General features: G+C 42.9%; 1 protein-coding gene across 1 annotated transcript in view; it reads right to left on the bottom strand.

The window, feature by feature from the left end:
• The window catches only part of LOC126184468 (uncharacterized), an 818,298-nt gene extending 801,815 nt beyond the window's left edge, over positions 1 to 16,483 (bottom strand). Inside the window, exon 1 of the mRNA XM_049926859.1 lies at positions 15,328 to 16,483. Coding sequence (XP_049782816.1) covers positions 15,328 to 16,483 — 1,156 coding nt within the window. The remainder of the gene's footprint in view (positions 1 to 15,327) is intronic.
• Between the last annotated feature and the right edge of the window lie 1,222 nt (positions 16,484 to 17,705).

The raw sequence follows: 17,705 nt of genomic DNA, 5'->3' as shown, positions 1-17,705 counted from the left end.
TGAAGTGGAAGCAGGAGTTTTCTTCTAATAGGTAGTTTTATTACAGACTATAAAATTAATCATCGTTTTGTTGCAGGTTACATCGCATACGTTCACAAACCAATGCTGGATTTGTTACAACTATTAAATAGCTAGATTGCGCATTACTCACAGAAGCCCTAAAACTGTGTCATAACTGCGTGTGATTCAACATTGTACGTACATTACCTGAAACCAAAATGGTAAATACTAAATCGTGAGGCAGTATCATCACAAGAAAATATCGAAATGATTTAAGCAGAAATCGATAAACATCCTTAAATAATCAATAATAGGAATTAACAGTTTGTTTCTAATAACAAATTTGATTTGAGTTATACGTTCCTCAAAATTTAGCTGCATGAAAATGAAGTTTTTCAACGCCCTACACGTCCTTATTAACTAAAAGTTGTAATCTTCCGCCGGTGGGAGTAGCCGAGCGGTTCTAGGCGCTTCAGTCTGGAACCGCGCGACCGCTACGGTCGCAGGTTCGAATCCTGCCTCGGGCATGGACGTATGTGATGTCCTTAGGTTAGTTAGGTTTAAGTAGTTCTAAGTTCTAGGGGACTGATGACCTTAGATGTTTAGTCCCATAGTGCTCAGAGCCATTTGAACCATTCTTAAAAGAAAGTATCGTTTTGTTACGATATTTGCTTCAAAAAGATTGTACACAATAGCTTTGGAGGTAATTCTAGCTTAGGAACACGATGCTGTCCCGGTATTTATTTATTCCAATCTTCTATTAGTCCATCTCCTGCTTCCTCCTCTCTCTCTCCATCCACACCTCCCTTTCTCTCTGTCCAACCCCTCCTCCCCCTCTCTCTATCCACTTTCTCTTCCCCCTCTCTCTGTCCACCTCTTCCTCCCCCTCTCTCTATCCATCCACCCCTCTCGTCCTGTCTGCTTTCTCTATCCAACTTCTCCTTCCCTCTCTCTCTGCCTGTCCATTTCCTTCTCCCCTCCCCCACCTCTCTCTCTCTCTCTCTCTCTCTCTCTCTCTCTCTCTCTCTAACATCCCGTTATCACCCAAATCCTCACCCCTATCGGAGGTTGGTGGCTCTTACCTCCACATCATTTCTTTCCAGATAGTAATTAATATGTGTGCTAAGTTTGGTTGAAATCAATCCAAGGATTAGGAGGATATGTTGAACATATGCGTGTGTGTCATATACAGGTATTGTATTCATACATGTCTGAGGCTCTGCTGACTTACACCATACGATTCCAAAGAGGAAGTTAAATTTATCTGTGGCATTTATCTGTGACATTTACTTGTATGGCTTGATCTTACGTCCCGAAACACGTTGACAAAATTATTGGTTCGCTGCGGCGCTCATTCTCGCGACGTGGTTGACACACTTAACATCATAAATAAGAGACAAATTGCCCTCAATACTTTTAGAAATATTTCAAGTCAACTAACTACAGCAAATAAATACAAAGAGATCGTTTTCGAACATTTTTACGAAGCCTTCCATCCACACCCTTACCCCTAGGGGTAATGGGGAATCTAACTCTCACAGTATTTTTATAGAGCTAGTCATATGTGCCTAACAAATTAGTTTGAAATTTCTCCAGGTGTTCCTAGATATGCTTCAATGTCACCCCCATTTCATTGCCACGTCTTTGGGCTGTAGATGGTTCTTAGCTCTGTACTGCTTATTTCCAAATAGTAAGTAACCAGTAAACTTTGGATTCCTTAAGGAACTGAACTCACCTATATAAAACAGTTTTACACTTTTGATTACCTTACAAAAGAAGTAATATGTTAAATGTTGGACGGTAGCCATTTAAGCACGAAAAAGTTGATGAAAGGTTTTAAATAATGTTTAAAGTTTGTTGGAAGCCGATAAATGCTTTCATTATTAGACACTGCATGGATATAGTCTGGATAATTAGCGCTCCGTTTATCATGCACCTAAGTGTCTGTGACGTCATCTCTCCTATGTGACATAAAATTTGATTTGGCAGGTACATTCAGTGGTGTATTTGGATACTATTTGCAAAATGCGTTGCGAATACAGTTTGTGGCAAAACAGTAATAAATTAAAATTCATATGTGAAGTGGTAGATTTTCACGAATCTCAATGTTTATGACGATGCCATATCTCTTTAATTTAGTGGTATATGTGGATACTGAGTACAACACTTGTTGCGAGCAGAGTTATTTGTAAGGAAGTAATAAATTATAACGTCATGCTTGATATGGCAGTTTTACTGCATGAAAATCGAAAATGTAGTACCCGATAAACTTCTTTTTTCCTTTCGTGATTCTGGTGGGCGGGAGGGGGGTGGGGTGGGGTACGAAGGGGGCGATCAGCGAGAAAAAGTTTCGTAGAGGTTTGAGATTATGAGTACAGCTTGTTGCATAACCTTAAGTGCTCTCATTCTAAAATACTGAATGAATATATCTGGGTATTTGCGAGCGGGTTATTAAGCTTCTAAGCAGGACGTGTCCCTAAGTCTATCGGCTCGGGTACCCCCTGACACAGCGCCGCAGAGATCAGGCCGCAAGGTGTTCCTACACGATGGCTAGTTGGTGTTTCTAACAAGGGAACCTACCCATTGCGCTCCCCTCAGATTTAGTTATAAGTTGGCACAGCGGATAGGCCTTGAAAAACTGAACACAGATCAATCGAGAAAACAGGAAGAAGTTGTGTGGAACTACGAAGAAAATAAGCAAAATATGCAAACTGAGTAGTACATGTGCAGCATAGGTAATATCTAGGAGAATGTAAGCGCAGAAGCACCGTGGTCCTGTGGTTAGCGTGAGTAGCTGTGGAACGAAAGGTATTTGGTTCAAGTCTGCACTCGACTGCAAATTTTACTTTCTTTATTTTCGCGAAGTTATGATCTGTCCATTCGTTCATTGACGTCTCTGTTCACTGTAATAAGTTTAGTGTCTGTGTTTTGCGACCGCACCGCAAAACCGTGCGATTAGTAGACGAAAGGACGTACCTGTCCAATCGGAACCGAAAGCATTTGATCGCAAGGTCATAGGTCAACCGATTCCTCCACAGGAAAACACGTCTGATATCTTCTATACGACACTGGTGACGGCATGTGCGTCACATGACAGGAATATGTCGTCGACCCACCTAACTTGTACACTTAGCGAATGGGTAAAAAGATTCTTCTACCTTGCCCGATTTAGGTTTTCTTGTGGATGTGATAATCACTCCCAAAAAAGTGATGAAAACATAAGAGTTTGTCACATAAACTGAAAATAAAAAATTAAACTTTTCACTCGAAGGAAGACTTGAACCTAGGACCTCTCGTGCCGTAGCTGCTCTCGCTAACCACGGGACCACGGCGCTCCTTAACTCCCACTGTCCTTTATGTTGCCTATATTCGCATGGATTACTCAGTTTGTATATTTTACTTATGTTTTTCATAGTTCCACACAACTTCTTCCTGTTTTCTCGATTGATCTGTGTTCAGTTTTTCAAGGCCTATCCACTGTGCCAACTTATAACTAAATCTGAGGGGGGTGCGATGGGGAGGTTTCCTTGTAAGTCTAATGTTCATGTGAGTGCTCTGAGTGTGTAGAAATACCCTTTGTGGAAGAGGGAATTTTTACTGTAGTATACAGTATATTAATAGGTATTAGAAAATATCAAATAAAAGGTTAATACTAATATTTGTTTATTTTAAAAAGGCTTGTTACTCCAGAGATAGGGTCTCATTCCTAAAAACCACGTAATAATATTTAATAGATAGGAAAACTCTAGAAATAACTGAACAAACTTCTATAAACACAGTATAAAATGTTGGGTTTCTTGGAACAACTTCTATTGCCTTCCAAATTGTGTCCAGAGCAAGACACGGAGGTGTCTTGTCACCACCGTTATCTAGCTGTGCTGTAAAAAAGTATAAGCGAGCAGTGAACTGAGGAAGAAAAACAAAAAGTTAATAGTTGCAGGGGATGGACAAAATCATCAAGCGCGGTAAGAAATGCGCGCATGAACATAAATGAAGATGCTAGCCAAGCCCGCAGGTTGCGCTGTTGTATTTGACCACCAACACCACCTGTGGGATGTCCTCAGTACTCTGCAAGTGTCGGTCGTGATCAGAGTAATGTCCTGTGTAGTTGTGAGTGTTAAGTGATTTCGAACGAGGCCAACTCGTTGGTACTCTTATGGTGGGTGCTTCCGTACCCACGGTAGCCGAAGTGCTTGGTGCTTGTATTTGACCACCAACACCACCTGTGGGATGTCCTCAGTACTCTGCAAGTGTCGGTCGTGATCAGAGTAATGTCCTGTGTAGTTGTGAGTGTTAAGTGATTTCGAACGAGGCCAACTCGTTGGTACTCTTATGGTGGGTGCTTCCGTACCCACGGTAGCCGAAGTGCTTGGTGCTTGTATTTGACCACCAACACCACCTGTGGGATGTCCTCAGTACTCTGCAAGTGTCGGTCGTGATCAGAGTAATGTCCTGTGTAGTTGTGAGTGTTAAGTGATTTCGAACGAGGCCAACTCTTTGGTACTCTTATGGTGGGTGCTTCCGTACCCACGGTAGCCGAAGTGCTTGGTGCTTCAAGAAGCAACGTATCGAAGATATATTCCGCATACAAGGAAAGCGGGAAAACATCATCCGCTAAGTCACAACGCGGACGAAAGTGTGTGTCGAGCGATCGTGACAAACGCGCGTCACCAACCGGAGTGGCCGAGCGGTTCTAGGCGCTTCAGTCTGGAACCGCGGGACTGCTACGGTCGCAGTTTCGAATCCTGCTCGGGCATGGATGTGTGTGATGTCCTTAGGTTAGTTAGGTTTAAGTAGTTCTAAGTTCTAGGAGACTGATGACCTCAGCTGTTAAGTCTCATAGTGCTCAGAGCCATTTGAACAAACGTGCGTCAGGGAGGAATGAGAGGATAAATAAGAGGATGCCAGGTGCAGAAGTTACTGCAGAACTGAATGTCGCAATCGCGAACCTTATCAGCACCAAAACATAATCTGGGGATTTCAGAGCGAGGTCGAATTCGAAAAGGGCACACCAGTAATGCAAATGAACGTAACGGAAAAACGTTATGCCGAAGTCATATAACTTGGATCATGGAGCAATGGAAGAAAGTAACTTGGTCGGATGAGTCTTCTTGCACACTATTCCCAACTTGAGGCGGAGTTTACGTTGCGAGAATAAAACATGGCTGGGGTTCTGTGATAATTTGCGCGGCCATATCGTGATACTTTAAGGCCTCTGCAAGGTCGCATTACTGCGAAGGATTATGTAACCATTTAGGCTGATCAGGCCCATCCCACAGCGCAATGTTTGTTCCCCATTGGTGATGCTGTGTCCCAATACGACAGGGTCCCTGTTCACGTAGCTTGCATCATCCAGGATAGGTTAAGTGAGCAGAAAGGTGAATTTTCACTTCTCCCCTGGCCGCCACAATCACCAGATCTCAATATTATTCGCATTTGTGGTCTGGTTTGAAGAGAAGTGTGCTTGAACGCTGTCCACTTCCATCATCGTTACCTGAATAGCATGCCAAATTTTTTACATTAGGAACAGTATAATATTCCCTCGAAAACCATAAACGATATGTATTTATCGATACCGGGACGACAGGAAGCTGTTTTAAATGTCAGCGGTTTTCCTACACTGTATTAGGCATAGTAATGTTTGTGTTTTTGGTGTTTCCAAATATTTGTCCACCTCTTGTACATAAATTTGGGTAGATGGAAAGAATCAACAAACTGTTGGGCCGTGGCAGACTATCTCAAAATAATAGATGGAACTTCCATGAATGCAAAGAGAAGACTGCACCCACTGAAGGAGAAAGCTGAAGAGACAGGTCTACAAACATCTTTTGAAGGGACAGATTAGATAATCAATGAAAGTAGCTCAAGAGAAGGTTTAAATGTCAATTATGGCAGCCTCCAGAAAACCGACAGTGTTAAATATCTGGGTGAGAAAATAAGGATGTAAAGTGTGAAATGTTTGATTAAAATCAGAACTGAAAGAATGAAAACAATATAAAAAGGGTGATCAAATAGTTTCCATTCGAAAGCTGTGCAGTCCGGAATGTGTATGCTGATCAGACAGAATCACCGTCAGCATTGTGACAAAGAACAGACCGACGCACCAGGTTGAAGGTTTGCTAAAACACATTGTACTGCCGTCAAGAAGTCTATAACTGCCTGCTATGGGACTTAACAGCTGAGGTCATCAGTCCCCTAGACTTAGAACTACTTAAACGTAGCTAACCTAAGGACATCACACACATCCATGCCCGAGGCAGGATTCGAACCTGCGACCGTAGCGGTCGCGCGGTTCCAGACTGTAGCGCCTAGAACCGCTCGACCACTACGGCCGGCGACGCATTTGGTAATAACGTCCCTGGTTCACGTTTCCAAATTTACCGCACGCACGTCGGAAAGACACGAATACGATACAAATCCTTTGTCTACGTATCGGTGCTTATATATCAGCTACGTTTCATATACGCTCAGCAACCCCATCCGTCGGAAACGTTTTTATCGCCCCCTAAACATGAACGTGAGAAATCTGCACAGTAAAAAAATCAAAACGGAAAAACTGAAAAGAATATCAATGAACGTGAGAAATCTGTAGAATAGAAAACAGTTCTTTAAAAGATTTTAAATTAAGGCATTAAAATAAAACTGTAAAACCGAAAGTCTTCTATGGGTCAGAAATACTACCTAGTATATGGTTGTTAAAAGGGGTCAGACGATTTGTAAAAGAAAGAAAGAAGACTCTTGCGAAGAATATTAGGTCCATCAAGAACAATGAGGACAACTGGGTTTTGAGACCAAACATAACGGGCGAGATCAGAGAAAGCCGTGTTGTAACCTCAGAAAGAATGAAGAAGTCAATTTAACAAAGAAGATTCACTCATTCTTCGAAAACAGGAAACAGACAAAGAAGAAGGGTTAAAAATTAAGAGAAAAAGTCTTAGAAGAAAATCTGTTTGGACACGAGATCCTGCATCACAGAGACAAATACAAACTATAAATGGGAAAGGCAAAGGTTTTCAGAAAGATAAAACAAACAGAAAAACAACTGGAGTCAGATGGTCATATGAGGCAAAAGGAGCTCATTTTTAGAATAAAAAACAGTTTTGAATAAAAGAAAAATAAATAGTTATCTTGATGTGTTCCTTAGTTGGTCTGAAACGAAATAAAATATATTAACTTTTCATTACCGAACGAAGCTGTACTGATGTTAGGAGATTGGACATGAATCCCGGAAGAACATAGTTTAAGTTCGGGTCAAATATTTTGTCTTTATTTTCCACCGTTTCTATAAATTACACTCCTGGAAATGGAAAAAAGAACACATTGACACCGGTGTGTCAGACCCACCATACTTGCTCCGGACACTGCGAGAGGGCTGTACAAGCAATGATCACACGCACGGCACAGCGGACACACCAGGAACCGCGGTGTTGGCCGTCGAATGGCGCTAGCTGCGCAGCATTTGTGCACCGCCGCCGTCAGTGTCAGCCAGTTTGCCATGGCATACGGAGCTCCATCGCAGTCTTTAACACTGGTAGCATGCCGCGACAGCGTGGACGTGAACCGTATGTGCAGTTGACGGACTTTGAGCGAGGGCGTATAGTGGGCATGCGGGAGGCCGGGTGGACGTACCGCCGAATTGCTCAACACGTGGGGCGTGAGGTCTCCACAGTACATCGATGTTGTCGCCAGTGGTCGGCGGAAGGTGCACGTGCCCGTCGACCTGGGACCGGACCGCAGCGACGCACGGATGCACGCAAAGACCGTAGGATCCTACGCAGTGCCGTAGGGGACCGCACCGCCACTTCCCAGCAAATTAGGGACACTGTTGCTCCTGGGGTATAGGCGAGGACCATTCGCAACCGTCTCCATGAAGCTGGGCTACGGTCCCGCACACCGTTAGGCCGTCTTCCGCTCACGCCCCAACATCGTGCAGCCCGCCTTCAGTGGTGTCGCGACAGGCGTGAATGGAGGGACGAATGGAGACGTGTCGTCTTCAGCGATGAGAGTCGCTTCTGCCTTGGTGCCAATGATGGTCGTATGCGTGTTTGGCGCCGTGCAGGTGAGCGCCACAATCAGGACTGCATACGACCGAGGCACACAGGGCCAACACCCGGCATCATGGTGTGGGGAGCGATCTCCTACACTGGCCGTACACCACTGGTGATCGTCGAGGGGACACTGAATAGTGCACGGTACATCCAAACCGTCATCGAACCCATCGTTCTACCATTCCTAGACCGGCAAGGGAACTTGCTGTTCCAACAGGACAATGCACGTCCGCATGTATCCCGTGCCACCCAACGTGCTCTAGAAGGTGTAAGTCAACTACCCTGGCCAGCAAGATCTCCGGATCTGTCCCCCATTGAGCATGTTTGGGACTGGATGAAGCGTCGTCTCACGCGGTCTGCACGTCCAGCACGAACGCTGGTCCAGCTGAGGCGCCAGGTGGAAATGGCATGGCAAGCCGTTCCACAGGACTACATCCAGCATCTCTACGATCGTCTCCATGGGAGAATAGCAGCCTGCATTGCTGCGAAAGGTGGATATACACTGTACTAGTGCCGACATTGTGCATGCTCTGTTGCCTGTGTCTACGTGCCTGTGGTTCTGTCAGTGTGATCATGTGATGTATCTGACCCCAGGAATGTGTCACTAAAGTTTCCCCTTCCTGGGACAATGAATTCACGGTGTTCTTATTTCAATTTACAGGAGTGTATATGAGACGTGTATCGTGATGGTTCCTACATAGCTAAGGCCAATTCCGCACGTCCTTCTCCAGATAAGCTTGTGATCCGTCACAATATCGACGTAGAATGGATATGACATTGTGTCTACGTTTATATGTGAGCTGTTATTAATCACTTCTACTATGACATTAGTCACACATGCTCTAATAGTACGCAAGTACACGTTGCACAAGAATTTCATAAGCAAATACTCTTGTAGAAGGCGTCTAGTGTTCGACTTCCCAAGTTTCACTTAAGCATCACCCACACTGAAACTTTATTTCATAACATTTCACATAGTTACGTCCAAAAGATGAAAAGGATTCTGGAATTGACGAAACATAACCGCGGATTGAAAAACTATGAGGAAGTAGCTTGGCTGCATCCATATTTCTAGGAAGTGTCACAGAGTGAGACCTGAAGCGTTTCAGGGAAATCATGTCAAACCAAAATCAGAATTTTAAGACGAGAAGTTGCAACTATTCCACCTAAGTACGCGTCTCCACTTTAAACGAAGCACCACTTAGATTTACTCCTGTTATAATTCGTTGAATCTTCCTTTAAATTTGTTATATTTTCACAATTTTTAAAGTATACTACTTGATATTGGCTCCGATTAGAAGAATTTCCGCTTAATGTACATAAACTCTCAAAACATTATATATGGGTCCACAGGTGCTGTGAATGTCTTGTGGCGAGTCATTTTCCTGCATAACCTGTTTTACTCCTTCTATCCTTTTCTGTATCTGTGTCCTGAGTAATTAAGTCCGAGGTCATGTTTCCCAATCTATGCGAGATCAGACTTGTAATATATGCCAAATTCTAAGGGTTTTCCGATTCAGTAAAGCAAGTCTGCCTGATTATTTTTGGAAATATGAATTCTACACCGAGAAGGTACAGGAATTCTTCATTGAGGAGGTACTGAAGGGTCATCTCAGTGGTGGCATGGGGAGGATGTACTTGCTGCAAGCAGAACGTGTTGAACCGTAATTACTATCTGGAGATGAGTACCTGGGCATATGTCGTAGTTGCTCAAGTGCAGTTTCAAATCTCTTTCAAATCTTACAGTTCATTCCCCACCCCTGGAAGTATGCACACATAAACATACTGTCTGGTGGTGGGGCCACGTAAAAAGTCAAAAGTCTACCTTCTCTGCGTGGAATCCATTACTTGATAAGCAAAGAACTCCTCATTTAGCGAAGTGTATTAATCAGAAACAATAAAGGAGAGCATATTTCTGGAACAAGATGTCAAAGTAGTAAACACGAAATGGAAAAGTTTAATGGAAAGGCGTTAGACACACAAAAATACGTATGTTTTTGGATAGGGTCCGACTTTAGCAAAACTCAACTTTGTTTTCTAAACCAAACATGTTTCACTGCAGTTGCAGCATGTTCAGTGGGCTTTTATTTTTCATCTTTTTACCCCCCCCCCCCCCCATGAACCATGGACCTTGCCGTTGGTGGGGAGGCTTGCGTGCCTCAGCGATACAGATGGCCGTACCGTAGGTGCAACCACAACGGAGGGGTATCTGTTGAGAGGCCAGACAAACATGTGGTTCCTGAAGAGGGGCAGCAGCCTTTTCAGTAGTTGCAGGGGCAACAGTCTGGATGATTGACTGATCTGGCCTTGTAACATTCACCAAAACGGCCTTGCTGTGCTGGTACTGCGAACGGCTGAAAGCAAGGGGAAACTACAGCCGTAATTTTTCCCGAGGACATGCAGCTCTACTGTATGATTAAATGATGATGGCGTCCTCTTGGGTAAAATATTCCGGAGGTAAAATAGTCCCCCATTCGGATCTCCGGGCGGGGACTACTCAGGAGGACGTCGTTATCAGGAGAAAGAAAACTGGCGTTCTACGGATCGGAGCGTGGAATGTCAGATCCCTTAATCGGGCAGGTAGGTTAGAAAATTTAAAAAGGGAAATGGATAGGTTAAAGTTAGATATAGTGGGAATTAGTGAAGTTCGGTGGCAGGAGGAACAAGACTTTTGGTCAGGTGATTACAGGGTTATAAATACAAAATCAAATAGGGGTAATGCAGGAGTAGGTTTAATAATGAATAAAAAAATTGGAGTGCGGGTTAGCTACTACAAACAGCATAGTGAACGAATTATTGTGGCCAAGATAGACACAAAGCCCGTGCCTACTACAGTAGTACAAGTTTATATGCCAACTACCTCTGCAGATAATGAAGAAATAGATGAAATGTATGACGAGATGAAAGAAATTATTCAGGTAGTGAAGGGAGACGAAAATTTAATAGTCATGGGTGACTGGAATTCGTCAGTAGGAAAAGGGAGAGAAGGAAACATAGTAGGTGAATATGGATTGGGGGGAAGGAATGAAAGAGGAAGCCGCCTTGTAGAATTTTGCACAGAGCATAACTTAATCATAGCCAACACTTGGTTCAAGAATCATGAAAGAAGGTTGTATACCTGGAAGAATCCTGGAGATACTAAAAGGTATCAGATAGATTATATAACGGTAAGACAGAGATTTAGGAACCAGGTTTTAAATTGTAAGACATTTCCTGGGGCAGATGTGGATTCTGACCACAATCTATTGGTTATGAACTGCAGATTGAAACTGAAGAAACTGCAAAAAGGTGGGAATTTAAGGACATGGGACCTGGATAAACTGAAAGAACCAGAGGTTGTAGAGAGTTTCAGGGAGAGCATAAGAGAACAATTGACAGGAATGATGGAAGGAAATACAGTAGAAGAAGAATGGGTAGCTCTGAGGGATGAAGTAGTGAAGGCAGCAGAGGATCAAGTAGGTAAAAAGAAGAGGGTTAGTAGAAATCCTTGGGTAACAGAAGAAATATTGAATTTAATTGATGAAAGGAGAAAATACAAAAATGCAGTAAATGAAGCAGGCAAAAAGGAATACAAACGTCTCAAAAATGAAATCGACAGGAAGTGCAAAATGGCTAAGCAGGGATGGCTAGAGGACAAATGTAAGGATGTAGAGGCTTGTCTCACTAGGGGTAAGATAGATACTGCCTACAGGAAAATTAAAGAGACCTTTGGAGAGAAGAGAACCACTTGTATGAATATCAAGAGCTCAGATGGCAACCCAGTTCTAAGCAAAGAAGGGAAGGCAGAAAGGTGGAAGGAGTATATAGAGGGTTTATGCAAGGGCGATGTACTTGAGGACAATATTATGGAAATGGAAGAGGATGTAGATGAAGACGAAATGGGAGATAAGATACTGCGTGAAGAGTTTGACAGAGCACTGAAAGACCTGAGTCGAAACAAGGCACCGGGAGTAGACAACATTCCATTCGAACTACTGATGGCCTCGGGAGAGCCGGTCATGACAAAACTCTACCATCTGGTGAGCACGATGTATGAGACAGGCGAAATACCCTCAGACTTCAAGAAGAATATAATAATTCCAATCCCAAAGAAAGCAGGTGTTGACAGATGTGAAAATTACCGAACTATCAGTTTAATAAGTCACAGCTGCAAAATACTTACCCGAATTCTTTACAGACGAATGGAAAAACTGGTAGAAGCCGACCTCGGGGAGATCAGTTTAGATTCCGTAGAAATGTTGGAACACGTGAGGCAATACTGACCTTACGACTTATCTTAGAAGAAAGATTAAGAAAAGGCAAACCTACGTTTCTAGCATTTGTAGACTTAGAGAAAGCTTTTGACAATGTTAACTGGAATACTCTCTTTCAAATTCTGAAGGTGGCAGGGGTAAAATTCAGGGAGCGAAAGGCTATTTACAGTTTGTACAGAAACCAGATGGCAGTTATAAGAGTCGAGGGGCATGAAAGGGAAGCAGTGGTTGGGAAAGGAGTAAGACAGGGTTGTAGCCTCTCCCCGATGTTATTCAATCTGTATATTGAGCAAGCAGTAAAGGAAATAAAAGAAAAATTCGGAGTAGGTATTAAAATTCATGGAGAAGAAGTAAAAACTTTGAGGTTCGCTGATGACATTGTAATTCTGTCAGAGACAGCAAAGGACTTGGAAGAGCAGTTGAATGGAATGGACAGTGTCTTGAAAGGAGGATATAAGATGAACATCAACAAAAGCAAAACGAGGATAATGGAATGTAGTCAAATTAAGTCGGGTGATGCTGAGGGAATTAGATTAGGAAATGAGACACTTAAAGTAGTAACGGAGTTTTGCTATTTAGGGAGTAAAATAACCGATGATGGTCGAAGTAGAGAGGATATAAAATGTAGACTGGCAATGGCAAGGAAAGCGTTTAATTTTCTCAAGAAGAGGAATTTGTTAACATCGAGTATAGATTTAAGTGTCAGGAAGTCGTTTCTGAAAGTATTTGTATGGAGTGTAGCCATGTATGGAAGTGAAACATGGACGATAACTAGTTTGGACAAGAAGAGAATAGAAGCTTTCGAAATGTGGTGCTACAGAAGAATGCTGAAGATAAGGTGGGTAGATCACGTAACTAATGAGGAGGTATTGAATAGGATTGGGGAGAAGAGAAGTTTGTGGAACAACTTGACTAGAAGAAAGGATCGGTTGGTAGGACATGTTTTGAGGCATCAAGGGATCACAAATTTAGCATTGGAAGGCAGTGTGGACGGTAAAAATCGTAGAGGGAGACCAAGAGATGAATACACTAAGCAGATTCAGAAGGATGTAGGTTGCAGTAGATACTGGGAGATGAAGAAGCTTGCACAGGATAGAGTAGCATGGAGAGCTGCATCAAACCAGTCTCAGGACTGAAGACCTCAACAACAACAACCACGTGGTGTGGTTTTTATGATGTGTTGTGTTTCCACAGTGACCGTTTTGTTGCACAGTTTGTCATCTGCAACCACTTTTACATTTTCCTTTAATCATCTTCATCACTGTCAAACACTATATATTGAGTTGCCACTGTCACTCTCACTGTAACTGTTTCACTGCTTTACAGCTGGTAAAGTGGCAGTGCACTATAACGGTCTAGACAGTGCGCCGTGTTGTTTACCATTTCATTAATCCAAATCCGCTACTACTTCTCAGAGACAATTCAGGACTAAATATCGCAAGCCACCAACTGAAACTGTTATTAACCGGTGCAATCGTTTCACCGAAACTGGCTGTGTATCACACAGTAAGTCGGATCAGGGTCGGTCAGCCGTCTCCGTCACAGCAGTTGACCAAGTTCGGATATCTTACATTCGTATTCTGGTTAAATCAAAGAGGTGTGACAGCTTAGAACTGAATATGCCTAGTGTTTCAATGTGGAAGGCATTACGGAAACGCCTGTGATTCAAACCCTACAAATTTGAACTGTTGCAAGCTTTATGAGAAAGTGACAAGAAACGCATGCTAAGGTTTGTGATGAAATGTGTAAAAAATGCAGACTGAAAATGATTTTCTTAATAAAATAGTTTGCAGTGACGAAGCTACCATCCATACCTGCGGTAAAGTGAGTCTGTATAATGTTCTGGTATGTGGTGAGCAAAAGCCACATCACGCAATCGAACATGTACAGGACTCGCCTAAGGTAAATGTTTTTTGATTACAGACGGGACATAGTCGTGTTACTAAAGGTAGCCACATTGAACATTTATTAATAAAACTAGAACATATACTGCATTCAGTGCGGTATCAAAAATTTCTGTAACTTATTTGCCATTTCACAATTAAAGTCTGATTTATAATCACTCTGCACTATGTACTTCATTTCTATCGTGACTGGCCACGTAAATATCTGAGCAGTCCGCATACCAAATATGAGCTTTGAAAACCACTGTCCATGAAAATGTGGCACGCAATATTATGAGAGGGTCTGGACGGAGAACTGCATGTCAGTAAATCAACAACATTAAAACGGCAATACATTCAGTGATTTACATGAAGTTATTATATTTTTCCTTTCTCACTTGACTGACATCTGCATTATACGCAGTGTTTCACAGTCAGCATTTCATAAGGACCAGCGCTGGAAACCCTAATAACGGAAAGCGTTTTTAACACTGTGTCGCATGGCAGTGTCATAGAATGGTACATTACTTTTCATACTCTTCAGTCTGTGTACCGGAGTTCCAAAGTAAATCCCACATGTCTCTGCAGTGTTAATGGAACTTAAGCAAATGACGCAGTTGATAAAGTTTCTAAGAAATTATAGGTAACTGACGATCTTTAGTAGCAATTGACAGGAATAATCCACATCTACATCTACACCAAACAAGCCACGTTACCGTGTGTGGTGGATGTCGATACCACTTTTCATCGACTTCGTTTAATTTTGTAACTGAATCATGGTAACAAAGATATTGCACAATAACTGACAAGCACTGATCATACTCGTATAAAATTACAGTTACTGATAAATTACATGCTTTAGCAGTTAGAGGAAGGCGACGAAAATAATTTGAGGCATTCCCAAATTATTCTCTAAGCTTATAACCTAATCATGGAGCACAATATTTACATAAGTCGCAAAATTATATACGACTTCTTACGGTATTAGTGAATGAACACGTATTGAGAATGAAAAACTATTAGTCAGTCACTATGTCAGTATAGTTCAAATCTTCAAGAAGGGAACATGAAGCAGGTACAGCCTTATGAATCACTGGACAAATACAGTATTAATTTCGGATAGAGACTGTAAAGCGTACTTACTTATTGTTGGAAGTGTAGGCGGCTGTATGGAGCTGTCAGATCCTCTACACTTCCTCACGCTGCCCAAACAGAAGCTGACTGAGTGATGCTCTTTCGGTTTAATACTGAGATGGCCGGGACCCTCAAAAGAGTCAGGAGCAGAGTTGGTCTGCTTACGCATGAAAAATCGCCTGCGCTTCTCCGCTGGCTTCATTGAGGGGACGCCTGCAGGTACTCTGTTTGACCGGCTGTCGTCCATCGACCATTGGGTCTTTAACTTCGGTCGCGGTCGCAGGTCGAACAGGGTCGGTCGTGTAGGCAGACAACCATCAGCAACTGTGTCTCTGTTCTCCTCTTGGTCGAAGGACTCACTTTCTGGTATCTTACCAGGATCTTCTACAATTTTTTCTGGCATTGTTGCTAGAAGCGACTCTGAGTCATCGCGCTCTTTTGTCGGAAGAGTCAAACACCGCTGGAGTGGTCGTTTCACTGAAGGCTTACGAACTGGAGAACTCTTGGGTGACTCATATATGTCACATACGACAGACAGCTGATTTGGTGGCTGCGGATGCTCAGCTACTGTAGGCGGAATGACTATGTTAAGTTCTTCATCAATTGGCATTGATTCATCCGGTGGCTTTTTCACGCTTCTTTGTGGTGATCTCGGTGAAGCTGGTGGATCTCTTAATTTTGGACTCTTTGTTATTTCTTTCGTAGACAACTCGTTCAAGAGTGGTGATGCTGGGCGAGAATGACCCTGTGACAGCTGCAGTACTGAAGGTTTAGAAGTGTCCATCAGTATCCCTTCGTTCTGTTTTGGAGTAGTCGGACGGGAGTGTTTGGGTGAAACAGGTGGGCCTGGAATCTTTGGAATTATAGAAGCTTCAGAAAATTTTGGGGAAGGTGGTTCTTTTGCTTTAGGAGTCGACGGTCTGGAAACTTTAGGAGATGGAGGAGGACCAGGTATTTTTGGAATAACTGGGGCTTCTGGAAATTTCGGTGTTAATGGAGAGTACGGTTCACCATATCGAGGAGTAGTTGGAGCTGAGAGTGTCGATGGTGATTTTTGAGGTGATGGAGGAGGCCCGGGGATTCTTGGGATAATGGAACCTGGAGACAGCGACTCGGGGAAATCATGGATTAAAGGTCCAGAGAAAGCTGGAACAGATGGTTCCATGAGTTTTGGTGGCTGCGGACGTGGTATTTTTGATGACGGTGAAGTGGCTGCAAATACCTCTGAACGTAGTTGTAAGTTAGCAGGAGGACTTAATGGAGCAACTGAAATAGCAGTGAGAGAGTCGAGAGATTTTGACCGTTGTGCTCGGAAAACCGGTGATTTTTCCTCTCCTTCTTGCCATGTAGCCTCTGGTTCGTTTAGTAGTGACAGCATTGATCCACCGATATCAGGCGATGGAACTCGTGGATCATCGTCGATGTACTCCTGATTGCATCCGGTGTCCCAGTTGTCCGTGAGAGACGGCTGTGAAGATCCAAATCGCTGACGCAGAGCTCGTGCACGAGACGAAATGAAGGACATTGTACGTAGCAGTGTTCTCCCGTCTCGTGTTTCCATATCAAATCTGAAACAAGAGAGAAAAGAGTATTACTGTAATGCGGAGACAGGAATGTTAACTAGTAATACCCAGCTGATCGTAACTGGTTTGTACCTCCCAAGAGATTTTACAACAACCCTGCCATACCAGAAATGAACGTTGGGCTCGTTGAGATCTTACTTGAGAAAGCATCTAGTGTAAAAGTTTTGTAAGAAAGAATTTTGAGCAGTGACCAACATGCCACTTCTGAGGCATTATAAGTGTAAAACGTATTTCTTGTAGTGTCTCAAAATGATCCTGAGTTCTTCTTCTTCGTTAAGCTCAATGGGTACATTAAGTGACCATTTTCAGTGTATTTTGCAACAGCAGCATATTGATTAGATAGCGTAGGTTTCACCTATGAGCCTGAGTTGAATAGTAAATACAGAATTCAACGCCTAACAAAAATAAACGACAAATTTTTCTAGTTAAAATTGCCACAGATATGATGCAGTCTGTGGCTAGTACTCACCTTCTGTTTGTACTTTGCCTGTGAGGGTGTACGAGTAAAGTGTGAGCTGCTGTCGTAACATGCATTCCACGAAATCTAAATTAATAAAGGTTGTCGAATAAGAGTGAACTTACCTTAGTTCCGATAATTTGTAAGTTATGATGCAGTTGTAAGAATCGGTAGTCAAAATGAATTCATCACCGGTGAAGGGGCTATCTTTACAAGACGCATCAAAATGCCATTCGCATGCGGATATTTGAGCAACTATGGAAATTGAATGGAAGCGCTAAGTATCAGAACATTATGTATGAACCACCGTTCCAATTGATAACCGGGTAACGGGGAAAGTAGTTTAC

The sequence above is a fragment of the Schistocerca cancellata genome, chromosome 4 (genome assembly GCF_023864275.1).
Source record: "Schistocerca cancellata isolate TAMUIC-IGC-003103 chromosome 4, iqSchCanc2.1, whole genome shotgun sequence".
Lineage (NCBI taxonomy): Eukaryota > Metazoa > Arthropoda > Insecta > Orthoptera > Acrididae > Schistocerca > Schistocerca cancellata.
Note: the sequence above shows the minus strand (reverse complement) of the source record. Positions and strands in the feature narration are given on the sequence as shown.